This window comes from Aethina tumida, chromosome 5 (assembly GCF_024364675.1).
Source record: "Aethina tumida isolate Nest 87 chromosome 5, icAetTumi1.1, whole genome shotgun sequence".
Taxonomy (NCBI): Eukaryota; Metazoa; Arthropoda; class Insecta; order Coleoptera; family Nitidulidae; genus Aethina; species Aethina tumida.
Genome location: NC_065439.1, coordinates 11,045,093 through 11,059,437, shown reverse-complemented (window position 1 = coordinate 11,059,437; position 14,345 = coordinate 11,045,093). Strand labels below are relative to the sequence as shown.

Genomic DNA, 14,345 nt, shown 5'->3' with positions numbered 1-14,345 from the left:
ATATAGGGCGGTAGAAATTTATATATTTTTAAAGTTGCTCTACTTTCTGCCACTGTAATTATATATCTATCACCGACCGCCCATAGAACAGAGTTGTGGTTTAAAGTATGATGATTACATTTTCATTATAGGTAGTTTGACTACTCAGCGATACTTCTAAGTTATTGTCGAACTCCATTTATTGGTTTGCCTTACAATCCTTCAAAATCTAACGTTTCTATTGGACTGACTCCACATTGCGAAGGTTATTGTGAAGTATTTCCAACACTTCTATGTAAATTCGGAACCATGGCCACAAAGATTGAAATTTATATCTGTATCAATAATTTTCTAAATAATTATCAATACACATATAATATTAATATTGTGTAAATTTATTACCAATAGTTCATGTTTGAATTATTTGCATTCCTACATATATGCAATTTTGAATGGAATTCTGGTTATCTATAACGTCTGTATTGCAGTCCTTCTACTTCATGAGCATTTGGCATGTGTATAATAGACAAATGGATGATTGATTGAACCCTAAATAATCCTTTGCCGCCACGAGAAAATATCCTAAATTCAATTCAACATTCTCTAGTCGAAGTATTGTTTTAAATAGCGGATGACAGTAGAATTTTCTCATATCAAAAATGGCCCCCTCGTAAAATTCACAAACGTAGGAAGTAAAATAAAGAATTCGTCCTGGCCTGAATATTAACTCATAAGTTTGTGAGCGTGTACGAGTTTCGGCCCTGCATTCGCACATTACGTACAAATAATGCCCATTCCTGCGGATTAAATGTCCCTTCTGGCCCACATACAGGTCTTTGTCACACAGTAAACTGAATATTAATTCCGCCTTTCATTATGCAGATCAAGTCGTCGTTTGAATTATGGGCTTTGTACATTTTTAAATTAAATTTCGTCCTGCCTTTACCACGATATGATGGGGTTATTAAAACAATTCATCAATTTAATTAGTCGACATTAATTTTTTGTTTAACAACAAAATAAGATAGTTGCATCCCAATTTGGTCGGGCATTGTGTAAAAGGCTAATGAAGACCTGACACACAATTTCCTAAGCAAATATTTGACGGAGGCAAAATATTACTGTTAGCACTTCACCTGTGCACTTTTAGCTGATGAGAATACATACGCATCACCGCCCTTTCGCTCTGTAAATGTTTGTCTTGTTTTCGGGGCGGTTTCGTTATGCAGAAAGGGTTGCGATCAATTTGATTTCGTTTATTGGGCTGATGAACTCATTTGCTAATTGATCTGTAAAAAGTCACTGGCATGATAAAGAGTTCAATACTATTTTGGTTTTCAATATTCACTGTTTTTAATTCGTACCGAAAATTAACTGAAAATGCTTCTTCTACCTTTCATTTATTTTTATCTTGTTATGGATTTGATCTCTACAATCTTCTTATAGACATGATGGTAGAACTTCAATATTTGAATATATTTGAATAATTTCAGGTAACCTAACTTAATAGGTCTCGAATACTTATTATTGAATACCACAACAGGCTTCAATTTAAATTAAGTTCGTAAATAATATCATTTAATAATATAATTTTTTTGTCGAATTGTAATTACATATATTCTTTGTGCCTATTACGCAGCGTCATCTATAGATGAATTACCAAACTTTACGCTACAGAAATCTGTAGACGAATATTTGCAGAAAACGATTACACTATTAATTTATTAAAATATTATAGTTTAACTAAAAAACAGTAAATTAGTAACATTGTTATTTATTATGAGTATAAACAAGAGTGTGTTGATAAATATTTAAAAAACTGTTTTTAATGATAGTTACAGTCCCACCTGTAGGCGAAGAATGAAACCAATATTATTTAATTCTAGTATACTTTATTAACAATTGAACAATAATTAAGTTCAAATTGTCAAATTTGAAAGTTGAGCGTATAATAATATTATATTTTATTGGAATGTTGACAAGTCTTTATGATTCGTTTCCACAAAACTCTGAATGTGTGAATCATGCGCCAGGTAAAACAATTATATTAAAGCTAAATAATGAATTACAAAAAATTATTCCAGAACTTAAAACGCAAACCAAAGGCAAAAAGATGTTGGTGATAAAAAATATGAAAGACTTTACTTCAGACGAGGATAAACATTTCGAAGAAACTAGGTGGACAATAAACACGGCAATATTGTTAATACTGGACGGTAAAGTTATTAATCACAACTTGGAAAATCTTTATTGCATGGTGAACAACATTCACAGTCCCCTCCATAAAATCCAACTCTACGATCATCTGCGATTATCTCTCGAAATCTGCCTAACAAATATACTATATTCCCTAACACACGTTCCTCTTCTACTCCCAGACCTTGATGATACCTGGCGTTCGTTCTGCAAAAATAGTAACACAGTGCGCAACATATTCTTGAGCATCGACACGAAAACTAAACAGCAAACGGTCAAACAAATATGCATGGACTTGTTCAAAACCCGCATCGTTCTGATTCCTAACATAAAAACTAAATTTATTACGGAAGTTTTATTTATAATAGATATGGAACGTAGGACGCAGCTGTTTAAACAGCAGAAGGCAACTATTAAATCAGTGGTTAAGATGCTCGTCGAACTGGAAATCTATCAGACGTACTTTGAAGTGGAATATTTGTCCAACGCCAAAGCTTTTTACATCGAGGAAGGGTCTAAGAAGATAAAAGAGTTAAATTTGGTGGACTACATGTTACTTGTAAGTATGAGAATGGGCGAAGAAATTGACAAGGTGAAAACCTATTTGACTGAAAGTACAGTATCCCAGTCCCTTCGTCTGATTTGCCAGTACATGATTGAGGAACATATGTCGGAAATTTTCGATAAGGGTTTCAAAACTCTAATTGATACGAAAATGTTAGATCCATTGAAACTTATGTATTTCCTTATGAATAAGGTTCCGAAAGGTCGTGAAAACTTACAGAAACAATTCAGCGACTACATTCTAAATGAGGGCACGATTATTGTTAGCGATCCTAAAAAGTTTACTATAGAAATACTGTTAAATTTCAGAGAGAAATTGGACAAAATAGTTACGGTTTCATTCGCAAATGACCAGGATTGTCGCAACGCAATAAGAATGGCGTTCGACAAATTTATTAACTTGTACAGTAACAAAACAGCTATGTTGCTGGCAAAGTTTATGGATCAAAAACTAAAAGATAAAAATTTGTCGGAATCGGATTTGGAAGTATTGTTCGACAAAGCAATTTTACTGTTTAGATTCATTCACAGCAAGGATATTTTCGAAGCTTTTTATAAAAGACATCTAGCCAACCGACTGCTGAATCGTCAGTCAACTAGCAAAGATGCTGAAGGCAGCTTCATCAATCGACTGAAGATTGAGTGCGGTACGCATTTCATCGTAAAAATTGAGGGCATGTTTAAAGACATATACGTAAATTTAGACCTCAACGCAGCCTTTCAGGATTATTTAAAAATTCATCCCACCGAAAATACAAACGCAGATGTTTCATTCCAGGTTTTGACACACAGTACGTGGCCTACATTTAAAAATTACTCAGTGAATTTACCTCAAGACTTACTCAACTACCAAGCATTATTTCAGAAGTTCTACTTTTCAACTTATAACGGCAGGAAATTAACTTGGCATTCGAATTTGGGCCATTCTGTTATGAAGGCTTCTTTCGAAAACGGCAACAAAGAACTGCAAGCCCCTCTTTTCCATACAGTTGTTCTCTTACTGTTCAACTCATTCCAACAAATCACATTGACTGAAATCATAGACATTCTCAATTTAGACGAAAGAGAAATTAAGAAGACGCTTCATTCCTTAACTCGTGGAAAAATAAGACTGTTGAATAAAAAGCCGATGGAAACTGATATAAAGGACGACGATAAGTTCGAAATAAATGAACAATTTAAAAATAAACTGTTCAGAGTGAAAATCATCCCCCCGCCACTCAAGGAATCGCCTGAGGATGAAAAAGCTGTAGAAACCAGCGTGATGATGGATCGACAACTTCAAATTGACGCTGCTATAGTAAGGATTATGAAAAAGAACATTACAATAAATCACAATGATTTGCTTTCCGAACTGTTTGAGGCTCTAGGAGTTCCTGTTAAGGCAGTTGAAATGAAGAAGAGGGTTGAACTGTTAATTGAAAGGGATTATATGCAGAGGGATCAAGATAATCCTGAGAAATATATTTATGTAGCTTAGAAGTACGTTTATTTAATTATTTTTGTTTTATTAATTTAATAAACTTTATTATTTATTTAATACAGTAAATTCAATGATAAATATTAATTGCCTAAAATTCAGTTAAAAAAAAAAATAAAAATTGGCATTTATAGAAACTGCCGATAGAAGTGAAAACTTTTAGTATTAAAATTTGAAATTTCATAATGATTCAATTAAAATTATCAACATCAATCTGGTTTTCAAATATATTACGGGCTGTACAAGATCATGACAAAATATAAATACAATTCAATTGAAATAACAATTAATATACAAACATATTATTTATAATTGTATTTACTTGAATTTCAATGTACTTGATTAATATTGTTTCAACAATGCACAGTCTATACACATTGAACACCAAATCCATTCAATTTCACTTATAAGATATACACTGCACTATACGTCAGCTGTATAGCTACAGATATACTGCTATAAGCATGTCGGTGACGCGAACGCATGAGATTTCGCCCATCCAAAAAGTATCTAAGGCGCATAGTACACTGCGTGCGTAAGTAAGATTTTCTCCAACCAAAAAATGCCCAACGCGGCTAAAGAAGTTTTCACTTTAAAAAATTATGAATTAGACATGTATGTGTCATGTCACAGATACACGCATTAAATCTCGTAAAGTTTAATGTTATCAATATATCGTATAAAAACATGACAAAATAATCCATGAAACAAGTGAATTTTCATGTCGTTAACTAAATAAAACAACCTTAGTCACCAAATAAAACAAAATTCATGATAAACCGTCTGTACACGTTTCGGCTTATTTTGCTTAAAATTACCGTACAATGTGGACCATACTAAAAAATTTACGCACAACCAGACATCGTAAGATACATAAAATAATAATTAACGATCTTAAAACAATTTAAACATAGGTTTGCTGAGTACTTTTGTACCTGAGCCGGAGGAGCCATGTATTATAACATCTATCCCAGGTCCTGCGACATGCGCAATGAAAGGGGAATTGGAGAACTTCCAGGTGAGTATAAAGGAAAAATGTGTCAGAAAGTTGTCATTTTGTTTGTAGTGTGTTGAATGTTTAGACCTTTTCGTTAATTACAAGTCATCCTCGGGGAATTACTTAGTTGATATTGACGGAAACAAATTTCTGGACTTGGCAAATCAAGCCACAATACCTTTAGGTTACAACCATCCATGTTTGGAGGAACTTTTCTCCGAAAGTGACACATTGGTAACTTTCAAAATTTTTGACTTACCGATTTTTCTGCAACCGTCCGAAATTCCAGATACATTTAATTAACCGACCAGCCCTAAATCAATTCCCCTTTGACCTGTTGTTACCGAAAGTCAAATGTCTAATCACTGCAGTAAGTACGACATTCATAAATCCCATCCTCTCTATTTATTTTTTCGAATTACAGGCGTCTCCAAAACTTCCCCTCCTTACTACCACCAAATGTGCCACGTGTGCGAACGAAGGAGCCATCACTGCCATGATGAAAGCCTACCAAAACCAAGAGAGATCAGGTTGCGTTTCCGATGTATCTCTCAAAACCGCAATCAACAACCAGCATCCCGGCTCCCCTGATCTGAGCATCCTCAGCTTCAAAGGTTCTGATCATGGTTGCGAAACTATGGGGGCACTTTCTATGTCGCATTCCAATGCCGAAGACAAAGTGGATGTTACCGCTTTTGATTGGCCTATTGCTCAGTTTCCCAGGTACAAACATCCCTTGAACGAATTCGAGTGTTACAACAAGCATCAGGACAAAAAATGCCTACAATCCGTCAGGGAATTGTTGAGCACATCGAAAGAAAACGGCAGCCCTATCGCCGGGGTTATGGTGGAGCCGATCCAGAACAAGGGTACGTACGAGGCGTCCGCTGATTTCTTTAGGGACTTGCAGGAGATTTGCAAGGAAAATGGGTGCTTCTTGTGCATGGATGAGACGAAGACTTGTTGCGGAGTCACGGGGACATTGTGGTGTCACGAACAGTTCGGTTTGAAATGTCCTCCTGATGTCGTGACGTTTGGGAATCAAGCGCAGCTTTCTGGGTACTTTCATTCCGAGGAATTATGGTGAAAATCTACATGTGTGTAAGAAATTCATTCAGTAATGTATATTTCTTTCAGTTCTCAAGGAAATTGTGCTTGTTGCGGAGATCCTACGAAGATGTTGGCGTTTGAACGAATCTTGAAAACCATTGATATTGATTCTCTACTCTGTAATGTACAACATGCTGGCGAGATTTTACACCGTCACATCACGCAGTTGGAGATGGAATACTTTCCATTAATAGATTCAGTTAGAGGCAAAGGTGTCTTTATTGCTTTCAACGCACAAAATGAACAGGTCAGAGATGATCTTGTCGAAAGATTAAGAGGCAGAGGTAAAATATTGTGACACCACGAAAATGAATATACTAATTTTTGTTTTTAGGCATGCTGGTAGATACATTTGGTCACAAAACGATCTCCTTAAGACCATCGCTCACCTTCAACTTAAAACACGTCGAGCTTTTCGCCCAAATTCTGGCAGAAGTCCTGGATGACGCAGTGGCGTTCTCATCATCCAATCCGTGTGTAAAGTGGCCTGAGATTAAGAAACCCTGCCAAAAGAAAAAGAAACAGTGTCCTCGTGGAACTGAAAGGGATAGGTGCTCCAAGGAAAAACATAAGAAGCCGTTGTGCACAGACAAGTGCACACCGAAGAAGAAAAAACCGTGCGATGATTAATTAACGATTTATGGAATAATGTTTCGGTTGAGAATGGTCTTGAGTTGTTTATATTTTTTGTTTGGATGTCCATAGTATGTGGCATATTTTTGTTGGAAATAAATTTTATGTGAATGGAACAATGAAGCCAATTTTTAATTGTGAATTCTCTGGGTAATGGAAATAGGTGGCAAAAAATTAATTTTTTTCCTTATATTTAAGTATAATAAATAAAATTTCTAGAATAAAATATAAAAATATTCAAATAATTCTTGAACTACAAACATAAATTAGTATTTTCTGTACTTAATATCATTGTTAACAGTTATCTGAAAACAAAAAAAGTTGCTTTGCACCCTGTCAAGTTGTAAATTTGAAGGTAAACGCTTAAGAGATAAAAATCCACCATCTGTCTCGCCTAGTCGGAATAGATATTTGTACGCAGTCGCGTGACTCGTTTTCAGCGTCTCCGATTCCGTCAACGTTTCAATTTCATGTGCGTTTGGTGCGGTCGTTTGCTCGGTCGTCGCGTAAATGTACACAAATCAAATAATATTCAGTGGTGAGTCGAGTGTTCATTTTGGACACGTGTGAAAATGTCGGACAATTGTCATACCAATTTCCCACCCCAGACATATTCGTCATCGTTTTATCTCAACTCGTTAGTCGATGTAAGTATTTGAGGTTAGGGGGTTTGTTTGGAATGTAAACAACGCAATTTTATGTTGTTATTGTTTCGTTGTTTGCTTATGAATTTATAAGGATAAACATGAAGATTTTTATAATTATATGACAACGATTTGACGTAAATGTCAATTATAAATTTTGGCTTGTAGATACATATTATTTACATAATATTTTATCATCAAGAAATATTCAGAAGTAAACGATTTTAATTAAGTTATTTCAATTAAAATTGTTTTATTTTTTGTTAATCCTTAGATAATTAATAAGTAATTTAATAATTTACCTATCACTGTTTTAGCAGTGGAGAATGCGATTGTGCCTTAAGGTTTTATGATTTGTAATCGACAACAAAATTAAAAATGGATTCACTGTTAATAATTTTTAGACATTTTATATATTTTGTATTTCAAAACTGGTTTTTTTTAGAACTTCTAAGAAACTCGTTATTTTCTCTGTATCTCGTAGAGATTAAAGAATAATTAAGTTAATCATCATGTTCTTTCCTCAAACTTAATTAATAATAAAGTGAATCAACTAATGTGGGGTCTTAACAAAGTTAGTTTGTATTTTTTAGGTTATATCTATTTTAAAACATATGTACTAATATGTACCTTAACTAATGGGTGATAGTTAAATAACATATTTATGTTGTAAATTAACTTGTCTTATTAAACAATTAAAAATAGCTGAAATACAAGTGATTTATTTTAGATTTTATTCAGTAACAGGTTTTTGAGCAACATTTTTTAACTTTAGTATTTTGATCATTATTTTACTGAAGAGTGAAGATTTCAGTAGTTTAAAACCTTTTTGAAATCCCGGGATATATTTTGTAATAAAAAACCTGTTCAGTATTTTAACAAGAAAGAGATACACCTTATAAGTAACTCTCTGAATGATCTTTGTCGAGATATTTGTGCTTAAATGACAGTTTAAACTTGTATATAGAAACAAAATTTTCCTTAATTTCGCTTTCTAACAACAAAGTTTCAGAACTCAATTATTTATTTTCTGAAAAACTTGAGTGAACGCCGAAAATTGCTACAATTTTAATACACAAATTCAAAGATTCCAAGAATTATTTATTTATTTCATTAAGTTTTGAATAAGTTAAGTTTAATTAAATGGTAATATTTAATTAAATTAATGGGTCATAGTTACATATCATATTTGTAATGCAAATTAACTCAACTTGTCTTATTAAAAAATTTATATCTGAAATACGGGTGAACAGTTTTTTGAGCAATATTTTTTAACTCTAGAATTTTGTTCATTATTTTATTGTATAGCCAGACAACACTTCAGTACTTTTAAACGATTCTCGGGATATCCTTATATTTTGTAATAAAAAAGCTGTCCAGTATTTTAACAAGAAAAAGATATACCTTATAAATAACTCTCTGAGTGATCTTTGTCGAGAATTTGTGTTTTAATGACAGTTTAAAATTGTATATTGAACCAATATTTTCTTTAATTTCGATTTCTAACAACAAATTTGTTAGCTAATTATTTATTTTCTGAAAAACTTGAATGAAAGCCGAATTATTGGAAATATTGCAACAATTTTAATTCACAAATATTTTAAATCCAAATTCTCAAAAACTATGACTCTAAGATATATTTAATTTAATGAACTTTTGAATAAGGCAAGTTTGATTAAATTGCAATATTTTTGCGTCATATATTATATTATTTATTAATTTATTTATTCATATCCGTTAGTTATACCAAAAAGTGATAATAATTTCTTGAAGTTGTAGTGATAAAACCCTCCACATTTAAATTGTGTCCCGTTTCTAATTGTTTAAAATAAATACCTCAACGTATTATTGATAAATATAATAGTTTTCCGTTTGATAAGTTGGTGTTATTAACCTTTATCAAATAAAAAAATCGATAAGAGTGATAAACACTGATGATTGAGACGTCTCCAACATTTTATCTGCTTAATAAAAAGCAACGTAATTTAAAATAGGGTGTCTCCTTGCCAAAAACTGAGACAAACAAATTAACGAATCACAGAACGCAGGAAAAAATGGGTTAAACAACAAACAAGCGACAATAAGATGAAGAACTGTACGAGGTTGTCACAAATGTTAAATCTGACCTTAACCGAGTGTTTTCGATTTAAAATCGAATGCGCCAGTTATCTGCACTGTTAATATCTCATGAATATACAATCGAAACAGTTAAACGAGTCGCAAAATTCATTTTTAAAAGGAATTTCATGCCCGGATTCGGGAACGCTGTATTGTGCGTTTGATTCTCGTAATTTGAGAGGAAGTGTGACGTCTGTGTTGGAATTTAATTGCGTTAACATCTGGAGTTTGGAGCTCGAAGGACGATTTTTTCCAGAGCAATTAACTGAAATTGAATTTTGTTTCAGGATGAGAAAATTTCGGTGCCGCAGGCCATCGAAACGACGGTGAAGGCGCCTCTTTTCGATTGTTTCGTCAGTACGGTACGTAAAATCATTAATCACAGTAATAATAATAATTTTGTTATTGAGCATTTACATTTTTTATCGTTCCACCTCATTGTGTTTGAAAGTTTTACTGCCGAATATGAATAAAGCTCGTATATTGTTTGCATAAATCTGTTTGGTGCGTGCGTCATTGCCGAATATGTATGTAATTTGCAGGAACATCTAACAAAACACCATTACGAATTGTATAATTAGCCGAGTTGTTTGTCTTTGCTTTTTTTAGTCTTGCGATGAAAATACAAAAATAACAAAGAAATTGAGGTACAATATCCTTGGTCGCATTGATAAGAAGTGTTTCAATTTTAGATTGCACAAAATACAACCATTTAAACTATTTATGTGCGTGTGCTTCATAAATTACTCGGATAGTTTGTCGAAAATGTTTGTCGGACAAAAGAATTTATTGGCTGCTACTTGATGAAACAGTGATAATGAGTAATATGCAGTGGACGCACATAAAATGTTAAACAATGTAAGATAAGCCTTTTGTGCAGTCTGAAACAAATACAGAAAAACGACAGTTTCTTTTCATAAAATATATTGAAAATAGAGAAATGAACAAAACAATTAAAACAAATACAGTAACTGACTTAAATAATTTTTTATCTGCGTATTTTTATCAGAAGATCAATATTTGTGATTACAGTAAAGAGTTTTGAGCTTCCAAAAACTTGTCAATAAATTCAAACACTAAAAAACCTACTAATATAAAATTTGACCTTATTTAACTAAACTACACACGTTTTCCAAATATGAATATTCATAACAAAAAATTGAACAACCTCCAGTTATCAAAAGTTTCCATTAAAAAAACACATAGAGGAAAGTTTTGATTGTTCAAAGTTAAATGAAAAGTTGCACAATAGGGTCGTGCGGCTGTGTGAAATCCGTGGTGTGGTTTTTGTCGCATTTCGTCGGATCCTGTTCTCAGATCGCATTAGAATGCCGGGCATCGCGCCCGCGGGCATTCCGCAACGTAAAAAGGTCAAGAGAATGCCTCGTCGTGACGCAAATCGAATAATTATCCGCCAATAAAGCCCGATCGAATTCTGACTCACTCTAAACAATTAATAAAAAACGCAGTTGATAACTGAAAGGCAATATTTATTCCTGCTCGACCAATCTGATGTCGCCCTCGCGGGGTCTCCTCGAGTACAAATGGGATAGTCGTCGTCTGAACATTATGCATTGGCTGTTCCTCAGGCACAGGTAGGCGGTTGTCAATAAAGTTATCACCAACAGGGTCATGAATAGATAGAAAGTTAACGAACTGTTCATGTCGCAGTTCTCGATGCTCCCCCATTGTATTCCATTCTCGTGTAATTCTTCCACAACCTCTTGCAAGTGGTGGCAATCCATTGGCAAGTTGTTCAGCTCCAACAGTCGTAGCTCAGGCTCAACCTCCCTCAATTTCGTTATGTTCATGATGCCAAAACTGTTCCTAGAAACGTTCAATGTTTGCAATACAGATAGCTTTAAATAAGGCATTTCGTGCAAACGATTGTTGGTCAAGTCCAAAACAGTTAGGTTGTTCAGTTGGTTGTTCAAGGTTAAGGTTTGCAAGTGATTAAAGCTCAGGTTTACATTTTGAACGAATGTGGCGTTTAATATGTCCATGTTTATCTGCGATAACTTGTTCTGGTCCAGAGTTATGACGCTTAGTCTGTACAAGCTTTGGAAAGCTTCCATGTTAATCGTCTTGAATCTATTGTGAGATAGATACAATTGTTCTAAAGTCGGGCTCATTAAAAAGAATGTTGAAATACTAACGGTTTCTAGCAAGTTGCCACTTAAATTCAGTTCTTCAATGTTGTCCAAACCGCTGAAAACCTTAGTACTTAAATTAGTTAACTTGTTGTCGCTTAGGTCTACACTTCTGCAACAAAACAAAGTGACGAACGCCTCTTCTTCAATCGTTTTAATTTGTTTTCCCTTCAGAATCACTCCCTCGACAAAATTCGATCCCTGGGCAATGAAGGAGTTCTTCTCCAGTTCGTCTATGGTTTTCACATTGAATGCAATCACGTTGCCTTTAAATCCAGGTTTTCCGACTTGGAAAGGCTTATTGTTGCCTTGATACTCTGACAGGTCTTTGAAAGTGCGGATCGTTTTTTGGGGGTCTTGATGGCACATTCCTATTTCCAATGATTTTGGCATTAAATCTATTCCGAGAATTTGAGGGGAGATCAACAGAAGGTTCAACATTAAGAACATCTGGAACAGAATTATATTTTTAGAATTTATAAAATAACTAAAAAAAACATGATAAATAACAAAAAAAGTACATGGTAATTTTGACTTGTAAAATAGTACTTTAATTCCGAAATTATGCATAAAATAACAAGCTTAGCAAATTAATGAGAGGACCAACAAATACGTCTAAAACAGCTAAAAACCTTGATAAACAGCAAAAAATCCCATAATTTAATTAAAAGAGAACAACAAACTTATCACACAAACACAGTTTATAATTGTTAATTACAGAAATCTCAGTCGCGTCTTAAACAACGTCCTGTTGGAAAAAACTTTGTTACAAAACTTTTGTTCAACTCTGTACATAATTTCTTCTACAAATCTAAATACATGCATGGTATCTGATCACGTTTGTTTACACATCAACGATGATTTTAGTTAATGACTGTTTGTTATTCTTATCCGAGTCATGAATAATTTATGAATGACGAAGGACGAAGAATCGCATACTTACTTTTACGATACTACTCTTTCCTACATGCAACATGTCGGTGAAGTGATTAAAATTATTATTTTCATTAAATAAAACTGTTATCATAAAAGCATGGCCGTGCGTTTATCGGCGTGCAGATGTGAACACAGACAGACACCGAAATCGACTGGCGTTTTTCTTGTGGTCGCATTTTTTTTTTGCGATAATCAAAAAATACACTGCAATTCGTGCATTTAGATACGTCTCTTCCTCTGATTAATACATTTTTGTTTATAACGAAACTTTATGGTTTGGTTTCAGTTTCTGGGAGAGAAAAAGTCGACCAGAAGCAAAGATAAAATCGTCAAGGTATGTTATCGACAAGATTGATGAATGTTGCATGAAATTTCTTGTTTTTATTAATTACAGTATGTATTTGAAACAAACCGTTTGTGATAACTGAAAATTGACAATTTTGAATACCAGAGATCTCTGCAATCGCGCGGCGCCAGTTCATCCACTGGAACACAGATGTCGGAACCTGTGTAAAAAAGCAAGTTTTAAATAGTTTTGTTTTGCCAAATTTTAATTATCAATATTTATTTTTACTAAACGGTTTGTTTTCATTAAATAAGTTATTATTAATTATAATTTTATTTTCTTTCATGCTGTTATTTTATTTATTGTTAAGATTCTTTGTAAATATTTTAAATCTATTGCTAATTAATGATGTTCAATATCAGTACCTAAAATAACTAGAATCGATCACATTAAGTAATTTAATCAACCTTATACAACATTTTGTTTTTGATTTAAAAAACAGAAATAAAGTAACCACATACCCAGTTTAAGTTAATTGCAGCCGGATTTGTTACAAAATATAATTTTCTTTTTTTGGTTTTAAAATTCTTATGCACTGATTTTATTATTTTTTTATACAGTTCTAAATCTCTCAGTCAATAAGACTCATTGTTCATATTTATTTGTAACAAACGGTTTGGTTTCATTAAATAATTTATTGGATTAGATAATTTTATTTTGTTTCATGCTGTTATTTTATTTATTGTTAAGATTCTTTGTAAATATTTTAAATCTATTAGCTAATTATGATGTTCAATATCAGTTCTTAAAATAACTAGAATCAATCACACTAAGTAAGTTAATCAACTATAAAAATATTTTTTTATGTTTTTGATTTAAGAAACAGAAATAAATAATAAAGTTCTAAATCTATTGGTCAATAATAGGTCCATATTTATTTTTAATAAACGATTTGTTTTTATTGAATATAATTTTATTTTGTTTCATGCTATTAATATATTTATTGTTAAGATTATTTGTAAATATTTTAAATCTATTCGTTAATTAATGATGTTCAATATCAGTTCTTAAAATAACTAGAATCGATAACGTTAAGTAAGTTAATCAACCATAAAAATATTTTTTGATGCTTTACATCAACAAAGTTTCTGTTTAAGTTAATTGCAGCTAGTTTTGTTATAAAATATAATTTTCTTTTTTGGTTTTAAAATTCCTATGCACTGTTTTTATAACTTTTTTATAAAGTTGTAAA

The 14,345-nt window shown here is 32.8% G+C and overlaps 4 protein-coding genes across 6 annotated transcripts in view; 3 read left to right on the top strand and 1 right to left on the bottom strand.

Moving 5' to 3' along the window:
• The first annotated feature begins 1,951 nt into the window (after positions 1–1,951).
• LOC109598130 (cullin-4B-like) lies at positions 1,952–4,279 on the top strand. Its single transcript, XM_049967928.1, has 2 exons — positions 1,952–2,012; positions 2,064–4,279. The coding sequence occupies exons 1-2, from the start codon at positions 1,952–1,954 to the stop codon at positions 4,217–4,219; spliced, it is 2,217 nt and encodes a 738-aa protein (XP_049823885.1). The 3' UTR covers positions 4,220–4,279.
• A 654-nt stretch (positions 4,280–4,933) lies between these two features.
• On the top strand, positions 4,934–7,078 carry LOC109598132 (4-aminobutyrate aminotransferase, mitochondrial). Of its 2 annotated transcripts, XM_020013969.2 has the most exons (7): positions 4,934–5,083; positions 5,134–5,237; positions 5,286–5,450; positions 5,506–5,586; positions 5,641–6,299; positions 6,354–6,610; positions 6,661–7,078. In XM_020013969.2, exons 1-7 carry the CDS (start codon positions 5,044–5,046, stop codon positions 6,954–6,956), a joined length of 1,602 nt encoding a protein of 533 aa, XP_019869528.1. In that variant the 5' UTR covers positions 4,934–5,043; the 3' UTR covers positions 6,957–7,078. The 2 variants fall into 2 exon arrangements, with proteins under 2 accessions (XP_019869528.1, XP_019869529.1); XM_020013970.2 differs by lacking the exons at positions 5,286–5,450; positions 5,506–5,586.
• A 359-nt stretch (positions 7,079–7,437) lies between these two features.
• LOC109598141 (inositol-trisphosphate 3-kinase homolog) overlaps positions 7,438–14,345 on the top strand; it is a 60,042-nt gene continuing 53,134 nt past the window's right edge. Inside the window, exons 1-3 of one of the 2 annotated variants that reach the window (XM_020013979.2) lie at positions 7,438–7,606; positions 10,009–10,083; positions 13,094–13,141. In XM_020013979.2, coding sequence (XP_019869538.1) covers positions 7,532–7,606; positions 10,009–10,083; positions 13,094–13,141 — 198 coding nt within the window. In that variant the 5' untranslated portion in view covers positions 7,438–7,531. The remainder of the gene's footprint in view (positions 7,607–10,008; positions 10,084–13,093; positions 13,142–14,345) is intronic. The other variant, XM_020013980.2, reaches the window with a different exon arrangement.
• LOC109598142 (toll-like receptor 6) lies at positions 10,629–12,969 on the bottom strand. Its single transcript, XM_020013983.2, has 2 exons — positions 12,815–12,969; positions 10,629–12,321 (listed from the first exon to the last, which is right to left on the bottom strand). Exons 1-2 carry the CDS (start codon positions 12,896–12,898, stop codon positions 11,212–11,214), a joined length of 1,194 nt encoding a protein of 397 aa, XP_019869542.1. The 5' UTR covers positions 12,899–12,969; the 3' UTR covers positions 10,629–11,211.

Coding starts and splice junctions, on each gene's coding strand:
- LOC109598130 (XM_049967928.1), top strand. CDS start 1,952: ATGTTGACAAGTCTTTATGATTCGTTTCCACAAAACTCTGAATGTGTG. Junction 2,013..2,063: donor ATGTGTGAATCATGCGCCAG/GTAAAACAATTA, acceptor AAATTATTCCAG/AACTTAAAACGCAAACCAAA.
- LOC109598132 (XM_020013969.2), top strand. CDS start 5,044: ATGTGGACCATACTAAAAAATTTACGCACAACCAGACATC. Junction 5,451..5,505: donor TCTCCGAAAGTGACACATTG/GTAACTTTCAAA, acceptor CCGAAATTCCAG/ATACATTTAATTAACCGACC. Junction 6,611..6,660: donor CGAAAGATTAAGAGGCAGAG/GTAAAATATTGT, acceptor TTTTGTTTTTAG/GCATGCTGGTAGATACATTT.
- LOC109598142 (XM_020013983.2), bottom strand. CDS start 12,898: ATGATAACAGTTTTATTTAATGAAAATAATAATTTTAATCACTTCACC. Junction 12,322..12,814: donor GAAAGAGTAGTATCGTAAAA/GTAAGTATGCGA, acceptor ATTCTGTTCCAG/ATGTTCTTAATGTTGAACCT.